This window comes from Bos mutus, chromosome 19 (genome assembly GCF_027580195.1).
Source record: "Bos mutus isolate GX-2022 chromosome 19, NWIPB_WYAK_1.1, whole genome shotgun sequence".
In the NCBI taxonomy this organism is placed as follows: Eukaryota; Metazoa; Chordata; class Mammalia; order Artiodactyla; family Bovidae; genus Bos; species Bos mutus.
Genome location: NC_091635.1, coordinates 46584142 through 46604528, shown reverse-complemented (window position 1 = coordinate 46604528; position 20387 = coordinate 46584142). Strand labels below are relative to the sequence as shown.

At 55.6% G+C, this 20387-nt stretch overlaps 1 protein-coding gene across 1 annotated transcript in view; it reads right to left on the bottom strand.

The window, feature by feature from the left end:
* The window catches only part of TMEM132E (transmembrane protein 132E), a 62427-nt gene extending 58378 nt beyond the window's left edge, over positions 1 to 4049 (bottom strand). The window contains exon 1 of the mRNA XM_070390449.1: positions 2590 to 4049. Within this exon, the coding sequence (XP_070246550.1) occupies positions 2590 to 2656 (67 nt within the window). The 5' untranslated portion in view covers positions 2657 to 4049. The remainder of the gene's footprint in view (positions 1 to 2589) is intronic.
* Between the last annotated feature and the right edge of the window lie 16338 nt (positions 4050 to 20387).

The following is a 20387-nucleotide window of genomic DNA, read 5'->3' as shown; positions in this document are numbered from 1 at the left end:
TGCTCCATGGGGGGACCCTGCTCCATCTCCTCAAATTGCTTCCTTCTGACCACCTGTCTAGGGTTTCCCTGTGGCAGTGGGAAAGAACCCGCCTGCCAAGGCAGGACGCTAGGGTTTGATCCTCGGGTTGGGAAGATGCCCTGGAGAAGGAAGTGGCAACCCACTGCAGTATTCTTTTCTTTTTTCAGCAAAATGTGTCCACGTTACATTTTTCTCTTTTTTAAAATCTATTTTTAATTGAAGGATAATTATAATATTGTGATAGTTTCTGCCATACATCAACATGGATCAGCCACAGGTATACATATATCCCCTGCCTCTTGAGCCTCGTGCCCCATCTCCCACTCCCTCCCACCCCTCTAGGTTGTCACGGAGCCCCAGTTTGAGTTCCCTGAGTCGCACAGCAAGTTTCCCCTGGCTATCTATTTTACATATGTTAGTGTGCATGTTTCCACTCCAGTATTCTTGCCTGGAGAATCCCAAGGGCAGAGGAGCCTGGCAGGCTACAGTCCATGGGGTTGCGAAGAGTCGGACATGACTTAGCGACTGGACAACAACAAATCACCTGTCCACCCAGGGCCCTGAGTGTCCCGGGCAGTGTGCTAAGCCCTGGCGGTGTGGGGGACAGAGCAGAAAAAGCCCACCGCCTGCCTGCACTACTCCAGAACTAACTGAGCACAGAGAAGACACCGATATCTAAGGAGAAGGCAAGGTAGATAGATTTACTCCAAGAGAAGCAAAGCCAGGACACGGAGGCCCTAGTGGAGCTGGGGTTTAGTAAGCAGGTGAGATTCTAGCAGGTGAGGGAGGCCAAAGGATCCTTAATAGGAGGCTCAGGGGTGAGGAGGGTGCACCGTGGGAACTATTGAGAGTGTCTGAGCTGCCTGGAGGTGGGACCCTCACTGGGCTTTTGGAAGGGAATTCTGGTAGCAAGACACAGTGGGTGGGGGCAGAACCGTGCCTAGACCCAGCCTTGAGCTGTGTTTCCTTCCTACTGCACCCCCAAATGCCCTGGGAACAGGCCACAAGCACAGCCCCTGCGGTTCCAGTGCTCAGACATCCAGAGGCCCCCCTCCCCATCTCCCCCCCCCGCAGTCTTGCACGCAGAGCCCCAGATTTCTTGTTCCCAGCTGCGTTCCCCCAGCCCATTCTTCTGATAAAGCACTGAGATTGGCTGTTCTTGGTGAAATGAACGCAAAACAGCTCCCCTACCCTGAGCCACCCCCTTCCCCTGAAGCCGGGGAGAATCAATCTACTAGTAGAGGGAAGTCAGACCGTTCCCCACCCACTCCTAGCCCCAGGACCCTAGATTCCCAGAGCCTGTTCCTGTTATTCTTTCAGGGTAAGAGAGGCCGCTGGTTAGAGACCTTGGCCGCGCTCACGGCCCGCTTGGTCATGTTCCTAGGAACCGGGTCGACGTGGGCAAAAGCTGAGTGCGGCACATGGATGGTCCTCCGCCCATGCGGAGAGCCCTCCGCCCCTCTATCCTAGCCCCTCTCCAGGCTGGCCAGGCTCACCCCTCGGCGTGGGGCAACCAGGTCCCCCACCCCCTTGCGGGTTGGCTAAGGGTGTCCCAGCTCCGCTCGTCTCCCGTTGGGAGGGGTCGGAGCATCTCTTTCTTCATTCTTCCTCCCCACCTCCAGCTCTCTCCCTCCCTGCTTGGTCAGCGCCCCTGACCTCCTGGAGCGCCTCCAGCTTGCGTAAGGCCCGCTGCAGCCTCCTTCCGTCGGATCTGAGTTCCCACTCCGGGGTGGGGGGGTGGGTGCTGTTCCGCGACCCTCGGGCCCCCATCCGTATCCCTGCCGTCTCACTGCCAAAGCGCGCCAACCCCGGCTCCTCCCTCTCCCACCCCCTTTACCGCGGAGCCCGAGGCGAGCCTGGGGAGCAGACGCAACAGATTGCAGAACCCGAGCGAGAGAGAAAGCACGGAGCCCGCTCCCTCCGCCCGCCGCCCCGGCCTGCACCCGCGGCCCAGACCCCCGCCCTCCGGCTGGGCTCAGCCGGCCATTTAGATGCAGCTCACAGGACGGCGGGCGGGCGAGTCGCGCGGCTCCCCGGGCCCCTGTCAGTCCACTCCCCTTCTCCAACACCGCCGCAGGGAGCGAGGCAGTGGGCGGCGCGGCCCCGCACCCGGCTGCGCGCCAGTGGCGGGGTAGACACAATCCCCGCGGACCCGAGCAGCTCCCCCGGGGCCCCGCCGGTTGCCAGGTTGGGAGCGACGGGAGGGGTGGCCCGGACGCGATCCGCCGGATCCCTCGGGTCCCTTTAGATTTCCGTGGGTGGACACGCCCCCAAGACTCCCGGGTTTGGACCTTTCTTTCTAATCCGGAGAGGGTTGAAGGGATACCCCTGCACCCTCCCGTCCTTTTCCAGGGCCGGATTCGGCCCCCAGGGCGGGGCTCGCAGCCTCCGCTCCCGCCAAAGGGTTTGCGGGGGCTAGAGGTAACTCGATCTGCAGCCCGAGATGCTAAGCTGGGAGCGGCGGCTGCGAGTCCAGGGGGTGGGGGTTCGTCTTCTCCGGGCTCCTGTCTGCCGGCTCCAGCGGTACCCGCCGCATCTTCACTCCCGAGTCCGCGCCGCGACACTTACCGTGGGCGAGCAGCGCCGAGAGGCAGAGCAGGGCGGCGCCGCCGCGGCCCGGCATCCCTGGGGCCATGGCCGGCCGAGGAAGGGGCGGCAGGGGGCAGCGGTCGACGACGACTTGGTCCTAGGCTGGGCTTGGTCACATCCAACTTCAGGTGGCCGTGGGCGCCCGGCTGTCTCTGCTGAGGCTCCGGGGGCCAGGGAGTGCAATTGGGGGTACTTTGAGGGGAGGGGGCGTCCCAGGCGCCGCCGGCTACACCCTCAGAACTGGTGGGGGCGCCGCTCGGGGCGGGAGGAGCCTCTAACTCCCCCCGTCTGGTGCCCCCTGCAGGATCAGTGCGGCTAGTAGGGGGGGAGTCGCACGTGCGGGCCCCGGGCCGGGTGGCCACTAGCGTCTCGCAGCCTTGCCTAAAGCCCAGTGTCCGTTTCCCCAGCCCCGCGGCCCAGCTCGAATCCGAACTCGCTGGAGGGTGCAGATTTCCAAAGCAAGCCCCAGTTTCTTCGGCTTCGGTAGTAACCCCACATGGATAGCGCGGCTTTCTTCCTCCCGAACAGCCTGCAACAGCAGCAGCAGCTCCAGCATAAAAATCCCAGGTTAGGCGCAAATGAATAATTTCTTTCGCAAATGAAAGGGAAAATCCAAGCAACTTTAATCCATCTAGAGAAGGAAAAGTTTCCGTGCAGTGCTGAGACCGGCGGCGCGGGTCGCCACGACCCTAGACAACGCCCGCACTGAGGGCCCCGGGGTGGGCGGCCAGCGGCTGGTCCCTTCGCCGAGCTCCCTTGCTTGGCTCTCTCTCCAGTCTCGACCAGGGCCCGGGCTCCACACGGGCAGGCTCAGCGCCGCCTGCCCGGGCAGCGGCACCGCGGCTGGGGCGAGGGTGGGGCGGCCGGAACGAGCTGCCCCATGAAGATGGGGTTTGGAGAAGCTACGGAGCGGGAAGGCGGGCTACATCGCCCGAGCCCAGCCTTTCCTGCCCCGAGCGCCGACTCCAGCCTCCTGGCCGCGAGCGTAGTGGGATGGAGAGGGCTTCGGCCAGCTCGCGGCAACCCCTGGTCGCCTCCCTGTCCTCCCGGGTCTCGCTGTCTCAGCCGAGGGGCGCGCTGCTCCGCCGCGCTCCTCGCCTTCCCCGGGGGAGCCTGCACAAACCTTGAACTTTTCCGGGGTTCAGAGTCTCCGACGCCTCCTTCTCCCCGCCGCCCCCGCCCTGCCCCCGGACGCCCGAGGTCTCGGTGCAGCCGGGCATCCGCTCGTGCTCTCTCTTCCTCTCGCGGAGTCAGTTTGGGTGAGCGGAGCGCCGCGCCAGCCTGGGCTGCGGGCGGCGAGACCCGGGCGCCACGCCAGGGGCCGGGGCACCGGGCGCCGGCGCAGCCCGCGGCCGGGGAGGCGGCAGCTGGTGCCTACCGGGCCAAGCGGAGAGGAGGTGCCGGCAGGAGGGCCGGCTCCCCATGGACGAATGTGGGGAAGGGGGTGGGGGGAGAGAAGAAAAATCAAGGAGCAAAAAGGAAGAGGAGGTGGGGGGCACAGTTGCACGAAGCAGCCGCCGCCGCCGCCGCCGCCGCCTCCTCGGCGATCGCGCCGGCTGCTCCGCCGTAAATGACTCGAGAGAGACACACACACTAGCGCTCGCCCGCCCTCCTCCCCCGTCCGGGATCGAGCGCCCACCCCGGCGGCGGCAGCGGGCGCCGAGCCGGGCGCGCTAGCTCCTCTGCCCTCCCCTCTCAGATTCCCCGTGGTCACGTGGCCTCGGAGCGCGCGGCCCACGACTCGCGCGCCACGGAGACCCCCCCACCCCCGCTCGAACTCCCCCTCCCGGTCCACGTGTCCATTCCGCATTCCCAGCCTGGGGGCGCGCGCGGTTCCTTAATGAGACTTGGGCGAGGGCCGACCTCGCGATTCCGCGGTTTTATTTTTTTCCTCCCCAGTGTAGGCTAGCGCTGGGGCCCGAGTGGGGCCCGCCGGCCGGCTGCGGCGGTCGCGTTTCGCCCCGGGTAGACGCCAACAGCAGCCTCCCGCTGTCCCTTTTCAAAGGATGCTCGCTCTTCGCTGGGCGTCAGAGCCGTTTTGCAGCCTCTCGGCCAGATGCGCGGGGCGAGGGTACCCTATCCACACCCCCAGAGTCTGGGCGTGGGGTCTCTCCAGAGCTCCGGGTAGCAATCAGCCTGGGCGCCGCGCCCAGCTTCGTTTGGGGATGGGGTCCGGGGCGCCGGTCCCCGGAAAACCTCTGCGTTGCTGGGGATGGAGGGGGCGCGGAGAGGAGGAAACGTGCCTTCCCACAAGTTGTTTTGCAAATCTTTAAAGGGACGTGGCGTGGGGGTGGGGAGCTGCCCTCCTGCACACTCACCCAGGCACCTGCTAATGGGGGGTGGGGAGCGGGGCTGGGGTGGCGTTCTCTCCCACCGTCAGGCCCGTTCCATTAGAGCGCAACCCAGATCAGACCAGACAAGTCAACCGTCAGCTGTCAGCCAGGCATCAGATCAATAGAAATGATTTTACAGCCTCGTTGGGTATCAAGCCCCAACACTCCAAGGGCTGGGTCTCAATCCCACTCTACTTTGGAGGAAGTGGGTCTTCAGTCCTATGGACATAGCTCTTTTGGGGGTGGGGGCGGTGGTGTATGGACCTTTAGGGTCACCCCCCCACCAAAGTTCTTCACCCATCCTGACTGAGAATGTGGGTAGAGGCAGGTCAGAGCAAGGCCCCCTGGGGCGCTTCCTCTCTGTCCCTCAATCTGCTTGACTGGTCCTAGATCTACGACACAGTGAGTTTCCTTTTCATCTAGAAAAGTGACATCTCCTGTTTGGAAAATGGGCTTGGACGGGTCTCAGAAGCCTTCCTCCTCCCGGCCTGCTGGCTGTGGCTCCTCAGCTTGGTACTGGGGCCTGTGGAGAGCAGCTCCCCAACCCCACATCTGTGTGGAGCTCTGAGGTGCAGCCTGGGGCCAGCTGGCCTGGCCCTCGGAGGCCCTGGGGATGGAAGGTGCTGGAGTCGTCAAGGCAGGCGATTCTCATTAGGCCCCTAATGCCTGCTGGCAATTAATGTCACCCAAGGGCTTATTAACCATCCCACTGAGAGGCGAGCCAGCAATCAGGCTCTGTACGGGAGAAAGGGGGAAACAAACTGCCTCCTGAGACCCTGCTGGGGTAGAGGGAGGGGGGGGTGCAGGGAGGTCTCCCACTTCTGCCCACCTCCCCCCAAGGAAGGGGCCCAGTCCAGAGGACAGACATGTTTGCTTTTCTGAGCCGAGGACCCACTTTCCCCAGGATGTGGATCAGCAATCTCAGCCCACTCTCCTGGCCTCCTCTGGAGACTGGGCACTGAGCTCGGTATTCTGGTTCTTCTCTCCACTCCCTGCCACCTACAGCCCTTAGGTAACAAGAAGCTAGTCTCTCTTGGCCCACTCAGTTTCCCCTGCTCCCTCCTTCCCTCCCTCTGTCCCTACAAGAGATGGTGCATATTTCTGATGTCAAGCCCCTGCTCAAAACAGTGAGCAAGACAGACCTAGCCTGTCCTTATGGAACTTCCATTCTGGGGGTGGGGGGAAGGCAGACACTAAGCATGGAATTGATTACAACTGTGATAAGATATGCTGCATAAAAACATATGCATTTTTTGCTCATCTTACAGAGAAGACTGAGGCCCAGAGTCAGGGAGGGTTGTGGGGAGGCAACTCGCTGTCATCAGAGAATGTAACTTCAGCCTCAGATTCTTCCAGTTACCTTCTATGTGGGTCCACCTTCATGGGCCCTGGAATAGTCCTAGCCTCCTGCCAGGCAGCTGGGCTGAGGTTGGGCCCAGTGCCCTGCATGGATGCCCACCAGGGACCCACACAGAATCTGGCCCCCACTTCCTCTTCTGCCTGACTTGCCACCATGGTGGACCTAGTGACATCTGCCCCTGTTTTTCAGGACCCCTGCTCATAGAAGAGGACTTCTCAGGTGGCACTAGTGGTAAAGAACCCGGCTACCAATGCAGGTAGACGTAACAGACGTGGGTCCCATCCCTGGGTTGGCATGATCCCCTGGAGGAGGGCACAACAACCCACTCCAGTATTCTTGCCTGGAGAATCCCATGGACAGAGGAGCCAGGCGGGCTAAGGTCCATAGGGTCACAAAGAGTCAGAAGCGACTTAGCATGCATGCACGCCCATAGAGGAAGATAGGACAGGCCAATGTGGGCCTGAGGGAGCTCACCATTTGCGCGGGGCTCCTGGGATCCTCCTGGAATCCTAGTCTGGCTCAGCTGGGGAGGACCTCAGGGATTTTCTAAGATAGCTCTCTCATTTTACAGCTGCAAATACCTTCATTTTCTTAAATACCTTGACTTTTTTTTTTATTGAGCTCTAAATTGTGTGTGCAGCATTGTGCTAGGTAGCAGAATACATAAGTTGAATAGACAGACAAGACCCCGGTGGGGAAGTTCAAGGGCTTAGTTCCACAAACCCATATTGAGCGCTGAGTCCTATTAATAGCTAACATTTACTGAGTGCTTTTTACGTGTCTGGTGGCTCAGATAGTAAAGAATCTGCTTGCAATGCAGGAGACCTGGGTTCAGTCCCTGGGTTGGGAAGATCCCCTGGAGAAGGAAATGGCAACCCACTCCAGTATTCTTGCCTGAAGAATTCTATGGACAGAGGAGCTTGGTGGGCTACAGTCCATAGGGTCCCAAAGAGTTGGACATGAAAAAGGACTAACACTTTCACTTTCACTTTTTACTTGCCAGGCACTGTGCTGGGCATTTTGCATGCGTTATCTGGACCCTGTTAAGTAGATACTACTACTTATTACTATTCTTACTGCTGTTTTTCAGATGAGAAAGGTGAGGTTCAGAACAGGTAAGTTTCTTGCCTAAGGTCACACATCTGGAAAGTAGCTGAGCCACAGCTCAAGTATGTAACCCACTGAATCACTTTACTATGAGGTGTAAGATCCCAGGATTACATAGATGACAAAGCTACCACTCCCGGCTGGAGGGGGTACAGTGAGTAGCCCTCCTTTGTGACTTCAGCATCCACAGGTCGTTCAGTGTGGGGAGGGGGCAGTGCTGTGGAGGCCAGCATGGGGATCTGGGGGTACAGGAGCCTGCGATGAAAGGGTTGCGCTCTCTCCACAGCCTCTCTGTCCTCAGCACCCACACTCAAACCTTCATGCTCTTAGATATGTACCCAGTTGGGACTTCCCTGGAGTCCAGTGGTTAAACTCCACACTTCCAATGCAGGAGGTTCGGGTTTGATCCCTGGTCAGAAAGCTAAGATCCCACATGCCATACGGTGTGGCTAACAATTAATTTTAAAAAAGATATACACCCGGTTAATACACAGTCTTGCATGTGTGTAGCTATTACAATAATCTCTTGCCTCAACCCTGCAGGCTGATCTCCCAGCTCAGATTCCAGGACCCGTACCAATCCTCAAGGGCTTCCCAGGTGGCGCTAGGGGTAAAGAACCGCCTGCCAGTGCAAGAGATGAGACATGGGTTCAGTCCTTGCGTCGGGAAGATCCCCTGGAGGAGGGCATGGCAACCCACTCCAGTACTCTTGCCTGGAGAATCCCATGGACGGAGGAGCCTGGCGGGCTACAGTCCATGGGGTCGCAGAGAGTTGGACATGACTGAAGCAACTTTGCACACACGCGTGCATGCACTGATGTGTGCATCAAGCCGGGAGACTGGGAACCTGTCAGCAGCTAAGAGCAAATGCTCAGGGCCTCACATCTCCAAGCCTTAGTTTGTTTCTTCATTGGTTAAATGTGGATAATCATAGCAAGCCCTCGTCACTTACCAGCTAATGCATACTGATTGCCCAGTAGTACTGGGCAAAATGCATGCTCTGCAACGTTGGCTGGTACTGTTATTGAAATCACACAACTCGCTATGGTCTACGAAGCCCTAGATAATTTGACCCCTAGCTGCTTTCCCAAACTCATTTTACCACTCTCCTGTTTTATTACACTGGAGCCGCAAAGGCCTCCCTGCAGTAATAGGAAACATATCCCAGCCTCAGGGCCTTTCCGCTTCCCGTTACCTCCACCTGGCACGCCCTTCCCCTGGAACTTGTGTCTTGCTCTTTTACTTCGTTCGGGTACTGCTCAACTATCACCTCCTCTGAGACACCTCCCCGGGCCACTTGATTTAAAATAACACAACTCTCACCCTGCCCCATCGCGCTATCTTCATGCCCTGCTCTATTTTGTGGGAATCCAAGGATCGAACCCACATCATCTGCGTTGGAATCGCAGAGTCTTGACCACTGGACCGCCCGGGAAGTCCCACCCTGTTATAGTTTGATCCACAGCAGTTGACATTTAATTTTAGAATTTGTTTAATCTGTCTCCTGTAATAGAATGTAAGCTCTTATGAACTGTTCACCAGTGTACCCCAGTGCCCAGAATGCCTGGCATATGCATTCAAAAAAAATAAGTGGGATTATTTATCCATATTCATTGATTTCTGTACTCAGATCATTGATCATACCCAGTCTTTATAGTCAGGTTTGGGGCTGAGTTCACTTAAGGGCTCTGCCTGAAACCTCATTCCCCAGACTTTCTAGAGCCTAGGAGGCCACTGACCCGGTCACCTTTGTCCCTGATGCTCCTTGTGGTTGTGCCAGCTCCTACTGTGTCCCAGCTCCAGTCTCTGCTGAGGCTGGAGTCCCTTCAGCTGTCATGCCAACCTCACCCTGACTAGTCAGGGCTTGGGCTATGACGCAAGAACTATCTGCGTCTCCTACTATTCCCCAGCCTGAATCCTCTGTCCCAGCCAGGCCAGGCCGGCCACCAGCACCACCAGGCATGTCCCTCTTCCTGCCAGACCCATTCCTGCCTCCACGCTTCTGCTGTGCTATACTCCCTGCTGCAGCGATGTTCTTCTCCGCCAAATGAAATCCCACCCATCTTAACTTTCCATCTCAAGAGTCTTCCCAGACTCAGTGTGATAGTGTTACATGGCTTCTTGGAGAAAAAGAAGTGAACAGAGTCTGGGGAATCAGTCAGGGTTCAAGTCTCTATCTCGTTGCCCTCTGCTCCAGTTTTCTCTGCATCTTGAGCACCCAGTCATCAGTTCAATTCAGTTCAGTTGCTCAGTCGTGTCTGACTCTGTGACCCCATGGACTGCAGCACGCCAGGCCTCCCTGTCCATCACCAACTCCCCGAGCTTGCTCAAATGCATGTCCATCGAGTCGGTGATGCCATCCAACCATCTCATCCTCTGTCGTCCCCTTCTCCTTTTACCTTCAGTCTTTCCCAGCATTAGGGTCTTTTCAAATGGGTCAATTCTTCGCATCAGGTAGCCAAAGTATTGAAGCTTTGGCTTCAGCATCAGTCCTTCGAATGAATATTCAGGACTGATTTCCTTTAGGATTGACCCAGTCATCACTACCCAGTAAATCTCCTCTGGGATGAGGTCATGTTCTCCATTTGGTCTGTAGGTCAGAATTTACCCTCCTCCTATTTGATACATTGAAAAAACACAGGGCCCAGAGAGAGCTAGTGACTGGCCCAAGGACACAGACAGGAGTATACCCCCAGGCAAGGACAGGCCTGTCTCCCTCCCCACAATGTTCCCATTCCCAAAGTTTCAATACCTGGCTCAGTTCCACCATGGACTTGGGAACCAATCTTCCATTTGATGGAGGGGGTGAGGCTCCCCAGGTCATTATTTTGAGAGTTCAATCCTGATTCAGTGTGGCTGCTGCTTTAGCTCAAATCTTGGACTCCAGTTTTAGGAATTGCCTTTACATCCTCATTCACTCATTCCATTTCACTTCGGACATGTCTTCTTCTCTGGAGCCTTCCTCGACTCTGCCCACATCCCATCCCTGTTCTGTGCACCTCTCAGGCCCCGATTCCTGCATCTAAGCACGCATCAGAGTGTGTTGCTTTGTCTGTCTCCTGTTTTAAAGAGTGTCCCTGTGGTGTGCCCCTCACCTGACCTCCGTTTGTTGTTGTTCAGCCGCTAAGTCATGTCCGACTCTTTGCAACCCCGTGGACTGCAGCCAGGGTCCTCTGCCCTTCACTATTTCCCAGAGTTTGCTCAGATTCATGTCCATTGAGTCGGTGATGCCATCTAACCATCTCATCCTCTTTTGCCTTCAATCTTTCCCAGGATCAGTCTTTTCCAGTGAGTTGGCTCTTCGCGTCGGCCGTCCAAAGTACTGGCACTTCAGCTTTAGCATCAGTCCTTCCAATGAATATCAGGGTTGATTTCCTTTAGGGTGGACTAGTTTGATCTCCAAAGGACTCTCAAGACATCAGTTAATGGTTATTGAATAAATAAATTATTAACCAGCTACTATGTATCTGGAGCTATGGTAGCTAAATAAAATGGTCTCTGTCTTCAAGGAGCTCACCACTGTGTAAAAGAGGTAAGTGGGCAGACACATGGGATTATGACACAAAGGTGGCTGTGAGGGATGCGGTAGAGGGAAGCATAGGCATTGCGGGGCCCGGAAAGAGGCCATCTGGCCTAGGTCATGGGTGTTGCAGGAAAAGGAAGGACTTCCTGGAGGAGGTGAGCTTTGAGCTCCATTAAAGGAAAGACAAGTCGGTGTGGGCCAGGGAGATGGGGAGGAGAGGGAAGGGAAGAGGCTGTTGAAGGAAGAAGGAGCAGATTATTTATAAAGGCTAAAGTGGAGGGGGGAATACAGTGTGATCAGGAAACAGAAGTCCGGAGCATGGAGAGCTGGGGGTCAGGTGCTGGGGAGGGAGCTGGCGAGATGAGCAGGCGCACAGCCTCTGCACACAAAGCTACGTGCCTGTGATGACACTTGCCCCTGGGTTATGATGCTCAGTTGCACCAAACTTCACATGTACACTGGTCAAAGACTCAGAGATGCTTGTAAAGCATCTTAGCACCTACGTGTGCAGACACACACACACACACTCACACACACACCCCAACTCTTTACAAAATGCGTTGCCCCCTGAACTGTCTGTTTACAGCTTTTCTACTCTCATTTCCCTGGAGCACCCCACCTTGAGTTCTTCAGCAGGCAGCGCACTCTGTGCCACCCCACCCCCTACCAAACCCTGATCTAGCCATCCATCCCCCATCCCTCCTCCCTCTGGCACATGGAGACAGTGAGCTAGCACCACCCCCCAGGCACCCAGCCAAGGGAGGATTTGGACTCAGGCCATGCGGGCTGGGCTGTGCTCTCCCGTCTTTTCCTCCCCGCCCCCACGCAGCTCTGCTTAATTCCAGGGCAGAGCTCTGATCAAATGTGAAGCGGAGAAGTACAGAGCCAGAGCCAGAGGGAGAGAGAGAGAAAGATACAGATTGAGCAAGCACGCTGTCTTTGCCACAGCCCAGCAGCTAAATGGCAGTCAACTTGTGATGTTCCTACAACTTACTCAGCTTCTCTTTCATTCACCAACTTGGCTGCCAGACACAGGGGAAGAGGAAGGACCCAGGGACCCAACTTCTCCCCAGAGCCTCCCCAGCCATCATCTGCACCCCCACAGAATTGTCGAACCAGCTCTGCCCGGCTCCTGGGGTTGGCAGCGCCCAGGAGTCTTGCTTTGGGTAGAGATCGCCTGGCTGGGCTGCCGGGGAAGATGAGAGGGGAGCCACGACTGGAGAGAAAGTCCTTGCACCGTTGATGTGTGTGATTGTTAGAGGCCATCCAGGAAATCAATGAGTGTTATAGGAGGGAAGGAGAGCAAAGCAGTGAGTGATCCCTCTGGGGGACAGAGGGAACTCATTTCAGGGTTTGGATCAAAATCCAGGTTCTGCTTCCTGTTCCCTTAAGATGGGAATCTTCACTTTAGCTTCCCACCCCACCTCTCAAATCTGATTCTCAGTTTCCTCCTGTCTCACTCTTGTTACCAAAACATTTATGGCGACCTCCCTGATGGTCCAGTGGTTAAGCATCTGTCTGCCAATGCAGGGGGGCACCGGTTTGATCCCTGGTCTGGGAAGACCCCAAATGCCTCAGAGCAACTTAGCTCATCTATTGAGCCCGAGGAACGAGAGCCTGTGCTCCACAACGAGAGAAGTCACTGTAATGAGAAGCCCTCGCACCGCAATGAAGAGGAGCCCTTGCTTGCCACAATTAGAGAAAGCCTGTGCACAACACCGAAGACCCAGGGCAGCCAAATATAAAGAAACATTAAATTACAAATTATCTATGGCACCCCACTGCTTAGAGGATTAATTCCCAATTCTTCAGATTTGCATTCAGTGCTTGATTCATACCTTCTCCCTCTTTGAGCATACTCATGCTATATTGCTCAGTCGTGTCTGACTCTTTGTGACCCCATGGGCTGTAGCCCTCCAGGCTTCTCTGTCCATGGAATTCTCCACGCAAAAATACTGCAGCGGGTTGCTGTGGCCTTCTCCAGGGGGATCTTCCCGACCCAGGGACTGAACCCTTGTCTCCCACATCTCCTGTACTGCAGGTGGATTCTTTACAGCTCAGCCATTGGAGAAGCTCCCCACTCCCCGCCCGCCTTTGACCACTTTTCCCTAAACAGGCTGTATGCTTCTTTGCCTTGGTGCCTTTCGCCTGCCATAATCTCTGCTCGGAATACCTGTTCCTCCTTTCCAACCTCCTTGTGGAGCCTTTTCTGCAAAGCCTTATTCATCACTCCAGACGGAATCAATCACTGTCTGCCTTGTAGTTGGAATTCACCTGCTCTCTTAGCTTCTGCGTATAAAATCCTTAAGGACAAAGCTTATATCTTATTCATCCTTCAATCTCCCACAACACTGAATGCAGTCCCATACAAGCCTGTAAGTGTTTAATAAATCTCTTCTGAATGAACGAATGAACGAAGGGCAAAAAAGGCCATAGTCTGGACACCAGTGTCCTTCAGTATCTCGGGTACCTCCTGTCTCTTACCTTTTTGAATCTTCAGTATAATTCTGACCAGGATATGAATATTATCTCCCTTGAGGGATGAGGAAGCTGAGGATCAGAGAGACAAAGCAACTTGCTCAGAGTCACACAGCTTGAAAGTGAGAGAGCTGGGATTCAATTCTGTCTTCCCCAAAGCCTGTGTTCTTTACACTTGTTCAGAGCACATAGGATTATATATATACCCTCTCAAATGGTCTCCCCAGGACTCCTCAAGCCCACCTCAGAATCAGGCAGCAGGGGAATCCCAGAAAGACTCTGAAGTGACTATAACGTTTTCCTCGGAGATTGGCCCCATCCTCAGGCTAATTGGAAGGCATCTTGGTTTCCACCTCACCGCCTGTCTCTCAGAAACTCATGGGCAGTTACCAGGGGCTGTCTAGTGGGGAAAGTGAAAGTGTTAGTCGTTCAGTCATGTCCAACTGTTTGCAGTTCCTGGCTCCTCTGTCCATGGAATTCTCCAGGGAAGAACACTGGAGTGTGGAGCCATCCCCTTCTCCAAGGGGATCTTCCCGACCCAGGATCGAACCCGGGTCTCCTGCATTGCAAGCGGATCATTGACTGTCTGAGCAAGTCTAGAGGGTGATTTGGGTCTAGTTCCTGGAGTCAGATTGCCTGGGGTCAAATCCCGAGCTCTGATGCCACTATCTGTGTGACCTTGATTTAACCTCTGTGTGTCCAGTTCCCCACCTGTAAAATGAGAACAGGGATAGTACGCTCCTGGTAGCATGGCCAAGCACCTGGGAGCAGTAACTGGTAAACTCTCTGTGTGTTTTATATCATCGGTATCAGTTTCATGTTCCTCCCTGAGAGGCAAACCCTCTGGGGTTTCTGTGAAGAGTGGTCTTCGTTTTTTAATTTTTATTCCCCTGTGTGTTCTTAATGGACCCCCAAACTCCCTAGGTGTCCTGTGTAAGATAAGCAAGCAAAATTGGGCAGGGAGGGCAGCTCCAAAGAAAACCAAATCAAAGTGACTTTTGTGGTGACAAACGCTTAATAATAACTTTACAAATCCAGTTGAATTACTATGAATAAAAAAATCCCTCTCTCTTTTTTTTTGTATGGATACTGCTCTTGTCTCCCAGAAAGCACGCAGCCACAACCCTGAAATCCACCCGAAAGGATCATTACTGGGAAAACAAGCTAAAAATAACCCCAAGGGAAGCAGTGCCAGCCCCAAAGCTGTTCCTTGGAGGTGGGGGCGTCCAAGAAGCCTCCGCTGTTGCTTCTGGGGTGATAGATTCTAATTTACAATCTGGAGTTGCTTTGGGTGGTGGGTCCTGGCTCCCTGCCCCCAGACTCTAAGCTGCTGGGTCATCTTCAGTATGCTTGTGGGCCTCTGGCCTTATGACATCTTCTGATGCCCAAGGAGGGCTGTTGGGGCTCCGTTGCTTATCTCACTGCTGGCTCAGTTACTACCTTGTGGGACATGGGCTCCTTTCCCCTCTCTTGAGGGCCGGGTTTCCTGAGCTAGCCAGGCTGCCTCTCTGCCCAGTCCTGTGAGTTGACCTGTCCTGGAGGCCACAGCCCTCCAGTGAGGGTCCCTCTGTGCCAGACACTCCATTGGGTGCTTCACATACACAGCCTTCCCACCTCCTCCTCAAGGCAGGTTCCCTGTTCTGGGTTAAAGATCGGAGGCTCAGAGAGGTTGAGTCACCGGTTAAAGGACACACAGGAAGGAAGGCAGATAGTTGGCATTTAAATTCAGGTCAAGCCTGCCTGATGCCAAGGATCTTTCGGGAAGCCCTGCATTACGGGCTCTCCATCCCCAGGGCCCACGAGGTGGGCGTGCAGGACACGTGTTCATGAGCAGAGACCAGGTTTAGCCATTAAATATGTTTCCCAAGGCGGGTGTTGTGTCTGCCTTTTTACGCCTGGGGTGGCAGGTCCCCTGGGCAGGGACTGTCTCTCAGATTGGGTTTTCTACAAGGCAGGGTTATGTCTCCCCCTTCAGAAAGGGGTGTCCCCAGGGCAAACCTTCCTCCTAATCTGGGACTCCCCTAAAACAAGGCTGTCATCAGTCTGGAAGAGGCTCTGGGGTAGTATCACACCCTCAGATTGGGGGCTCCCTTATGGAAAGACTGAAGCTGCCTCATTAGGGAAGAGCACCCCACCCAGGAGCCCTGCCCTCCCACAAAGAGGTCCCATCAGACCCTGTCCTAGGTCTCCCTTCCCCCTGCTGGCCCCTTCCTGGGATTTCAGAGTTCACGGCTGGCCCGGCTGGCTGGTGACAGCCCGACTAATGGGAAGGGCAGAGGCATAAACTCGGGGCTCCCCTTGGCAGGGACCAAGGCTGTTTTTCTCCCCCTGTGGAGATGAATGCTTGTCCCTGGGAAGGCTGACGGCTTTTCTTCCTGAAAGTGCTGCCATTCCCCCTGATTGAAATGTGTCCCTGTCACGCTGAGGCCAGCTCTGGTGGGGAGAGGGTGGGAGACTTCTGGTCCCCCGTGCCTGGCCTGTAGGCTCCTTCCGTCTGCGGAAGATAGATGACGTTATTCCAAGCCGAGATGATGCAACCAAGGTCAGAGTGAAGTGTTTAATTGGAATGTCAGGGGCCGGGGCCTGGCTCTGCTGGGGTGATTGATTTCCCAGTGGTTCTTGTCAAAGGTGCAGCCATGGCGGGGTGGAGGGAGGAGTCTGTGAGTGACCCTGGGGAGGCCAGGGTGGTGGGAGGCTGCCAGTCCCTGACTGCTTCTTCAGGGAGGGTACCCAATGGGCTTCTGTCTCCTGCAGAGGGTAAACTGAGGCACAAGAAGAGAGGGTGACATAAGGGAAGATGTTATTGGCATGCGGATGCCAGAGCTTCAAACCTCTGCCTTCATTTCTTTTCTTAAAAACGTTTTATTTATTTATTTATGGCTGTGCTGGGTCTTCATTGCTGCCCAGGGTTTTCTCTAGTTGAGGCGAGCGGGGGCTCCTCTCTAGTTGCGGTGCGCGGGTCTCTCATTGCAGTGGCTTCTCTTGCTGATGAGCAAGGGCTCTGGGGTGCACGGCCTTCAGAAGTTGTGACTCCTGGGCTCTAGAGCACAGGCTCAGTAGTTGTGGCACACAGGCTAAGTTGCTCCAAGGCATGTGGGAATCTTCCCAGATCAGGGATCGAACCTGTGTCTCCTGCAATGGCAGAAAGATTCTTTTCCACTGAGCCTCCAGAGAAACCCTCTGCTTTCGTTTCTGGCCAATAGCTCTGTTTCCCTCCTTCTCTCCATCCCCTCTGGTCCCCGGCCAGTCCCGACTCTTTCCTGTGCTGAGAGGAGGGCCGTAGAAGAGGGCATGGATATCCCAGGACACAGATAAGACCCAACCCATCCTTCAGCCTCCTGTCACTCTGCTGGCTCCAGTCTGCTGAGGACTGGCCAGGGTGATAACAGAGTTTGGAAGCCACTGACCCTCACCTGTGCCGGGCAGGAAACTCTTCTCACTGTCTCTGGAGACTAAGAGGTCACTTCTTTGTGGGGAAACTGAGGCAGGGGGCTGGACCTGGTGGTGTCACCACGTGAGCATCCCTCTTCACCCAGCAGTGGTCCCAGGGGGTGAAGGAAGAGCAGGGTGGTGGGGGGCAGGTGGGGGGCAGCAGGCAGGGCCCTGTCCACCTTTCCTCCCATCTTAGAAAGCTGGCTGCAGGCCGGTGGGGAATGGAGGAGGCCAAGGCAGTAGAAATGTGAGGTGTTCCTGGGTATAAATAGCTACGGTGAGCGTGCTCCTTCTCCTTGCCTGGGCGTAGGAGTGAGTCAAGGGAAAGAACAGGCTGGGAAGGTGGCTGGGGAAGGGGAAGCTGAGGCTGCGGAGAGAGAGGTGACACACAGGCTCGGGCTAGTGTGGCATCTGCAGGGGAGGAGCTGGAGGAGACGGGAAAGCTGGAGACCTGGATCTACAGCTTGGGGTGATTTAAAGGGGAAGTGGGAATTGGAGGGGGTGCTCTCGCGCCAAAGAATACATCTCAGCCCCAGAAGGCTGAATCCAAGATGATCACCGTCAACACCCCTGTGACCACCAGAGTCACTCTCATCACAGCCCTCATCATCGTCACCACCGTCACCATCGTTACTACCATCAGCATCATCTCCAGCGTCATTCTCATGACGTCACCACTCTCATTATCACCAGCATCACAGCTGTCGTCGGCGCCATCACCATCATCCCAGTGCTCGGCACCATCTCCATCACCACCACCACCATCGCGCTCTTTACCATCATCACGGTCACCACTCTCAGCACCACCAATACCAGCACCACCATCATCACCACCGCCACCATTGAGGTCATCACCACCATCATCATCGTCACCATCCACGTCAAGGGTTGTCATTATCACCATCATCAGTCCTTTCCCTTGTCCCGCCCTCCAGGCCTGCCTGAGGCTTTACAGTTTGTTTCAAAGCACTTCTGTATCCTTTGTCTAATAAAAAATTAACCAGAGGCTGGTGAAACAGGCAGCCTTGCTCTGATCATCTCCATTGCACAGCAGAGAAAACTGAGGCTTGATGATGGTGTGCTGAACCATGACCAAGGTTCAACAGCAATCTCACCGACAAGCTATTACTAGAACTGAGCTCTGGCCACTGGCTCAAAACTCTTCCTGCCCCCACCTCGCTGCTGGAGAACCACCATTTTCCTCTCTCCTGTGCTTCCTCCTCCTGCTTGGCATCAGCATGAACTGGTGAGGAAGGTTCTAGCTTTGATACAACAAGAGAGCTTTGGCTGTCATAGTACAAGCCCAGGTGTCTGCCCAGGGGCACTTGCCTTCCCCTTGGTGGGCTCCAGTTTTCTCATCTCCACAAGTACCTTTGGGACCTGATGAAGTCTGAGGGCTCTTTCTACCCTTCTAGACTGTGATGGTGCTGCAGAAAAAAGTCATCAGAACAGAGGAAGCGATAGAAAAAGACAGTGAAATGGAGACGTAGACACGCATAGACCAAGACAGAGATCCAGACAGACCAGAGAAGACATAGCTGAAAGCCTCATTAAGATCCAGGAAGATACAGAAATAGAGACAGAGACAGAAAGCAAGAGAGCGACCAAGAACATGTCAGAGGAGATTTCAGAGGCCGAAGCCCAGGAGGAAAAGCAGGACGGGTCGCCTGCCGCTCTGTGTGGTGGTCTCTTCACGTGGCTCCTGTCCTGTTTCAGGGTGAAGACTACCTGGAGCAGGGACAGGTGGCCTCCCAGGCGGCTCAGTGATAAAGAATCTGCCTGCCAAGCGGGAGGTACGGGTTCGATCCCTCAGTCAGAAAGATCCCCTGGAGAAGGAAATGGCAACCCACTCCAGTATTCTTGTCTGAGGAATCCCATGGACAGAGGAGCCCGACTTGTGCTACAGTTCGTGGACTTGCAAAAGTGTCAGACACGACTTAGCAATGAAATAACAAACAACGAAGAGGGGACAGCCTGTGCTGCCTTGAGGTGCTTCTAAAGGGCTGTGACTGTGAGCCCGGCTTCAGGGTGTTTTTGTGTTCATGCATGTGCGTCCCCATGTGTTGAGTTACAGGTTGTGGGAATCTTCTGTTTGGACAACAGGAAGGATGCTGGGACTCCCACCCTGGCTTTCTAACTCTCCCCAGCCCTGCCCTCTCGGCAGCCAGCGAATGGTGCTGATCTGGCTCCCTTTGCCTTTGTCACGTTAAATCCAGGAAAATGGGGAAGTGGAAGCAATCGGGTGGCAGGTTCAGGCTGTGTTCATAAGGGAGCTGGGGTGGGGCCTGTGGGGCTCCCTGTGCTCTTGCAGGGGGTCACGAATGGCTTCTTCTCTCCCTTGAGGCCCCCGGGTCAGTTCTCGGCCACAGAGGCTCCGCTACCCTGGCCTGGAGACTGGGCGCCTGCTTAGTTCACGTACCAGCTCATACAGTGACCTTGAGCTTCTGATGGACGTGAAGAGGTGGGAATGAGTGAGCCTTGCCTCCTGCAGAGAAGGAAACTGACTTCTTTCAAGTCTGGCTCTCATCAGTGCACTCTGTGCCTTGTGGGCAGACGGGCCAGGGCTGCCCCCCTACTGAGCGGCCCAGCAGGCTCTTCTCGCCCAAGTACTCCGTGGGGCCATCACTTACATCTTCCCATCATCTGTTTAATTGACAGATCCATCACTGTCGCATCCCTCTCTAAAACCTCTCTATGGCTTTGCATCACCCTCGAATTGGGGTCCAAGTTCTTCCTTGGATTTTCTCCAGCCAGACCTGGAGGTGGCTGGGCTGCTCACTCCCACCCCCACCCATATGGGGCAGCCACAGGCCCCCTCCCTAGATCTCAGCCAGCTGGACCTGGGGTGGACTGAACTCAGGGACAGGGAACCCAAGGCAGTAGGGGACTAGAAAAAGGTAGAGGCCACATGCATGCTCAGTCAGGTCCGACTCTTTGGGACCCCACAGGCTGTAGCCCACCAGGCTCCTCAGTCTGTGGGATTCTCCAGGCAAGAATACTGGAGTGGGTTGCCATACCCTCCTCCAGGGGATCTTCCCTACCCAGGGATCAAACTTACATCTTTTGGGTCTCCTGCATCAGCAGGTGGGTTATTTACCACCGTATTACCCGGGAAGCCAGGGGATTAGAGAGTGTGAAAGAGGCCAGGAAAATGAGGCAGAATCAGAGTCTGAAGAGGTCACGCGAGCACAGGCAAGGAGGAAGTGGGGTGCAGGTCGGAGGCTCCGGTGGCCCCAGAGCTCTGCTAGGGGATCCCCAGAGAGCTCCAGCTCCCCAGCGAGACCACCTGTCTCCCGTGTTTCTTACCAATGACGCCCCCATCAGTGGAGGGAGAAACCCAACAAGGCAACACTGAAATACGCGACCCCACTTGTTTGCACCCTTCTTTCCCCTACTCACTCCTTTCGTGCAGGCGTGCATCTGAAGTCGCTTCAGTTGTGTCCAACTCTCTGTGACCCTATGAACTGTAGCCCGCCGGGTTCCTGTGTTCATGGGATTTTCTGGTCAAGAATACTGGAGTGGGTTGCCATGCCCTCCTCCAGGG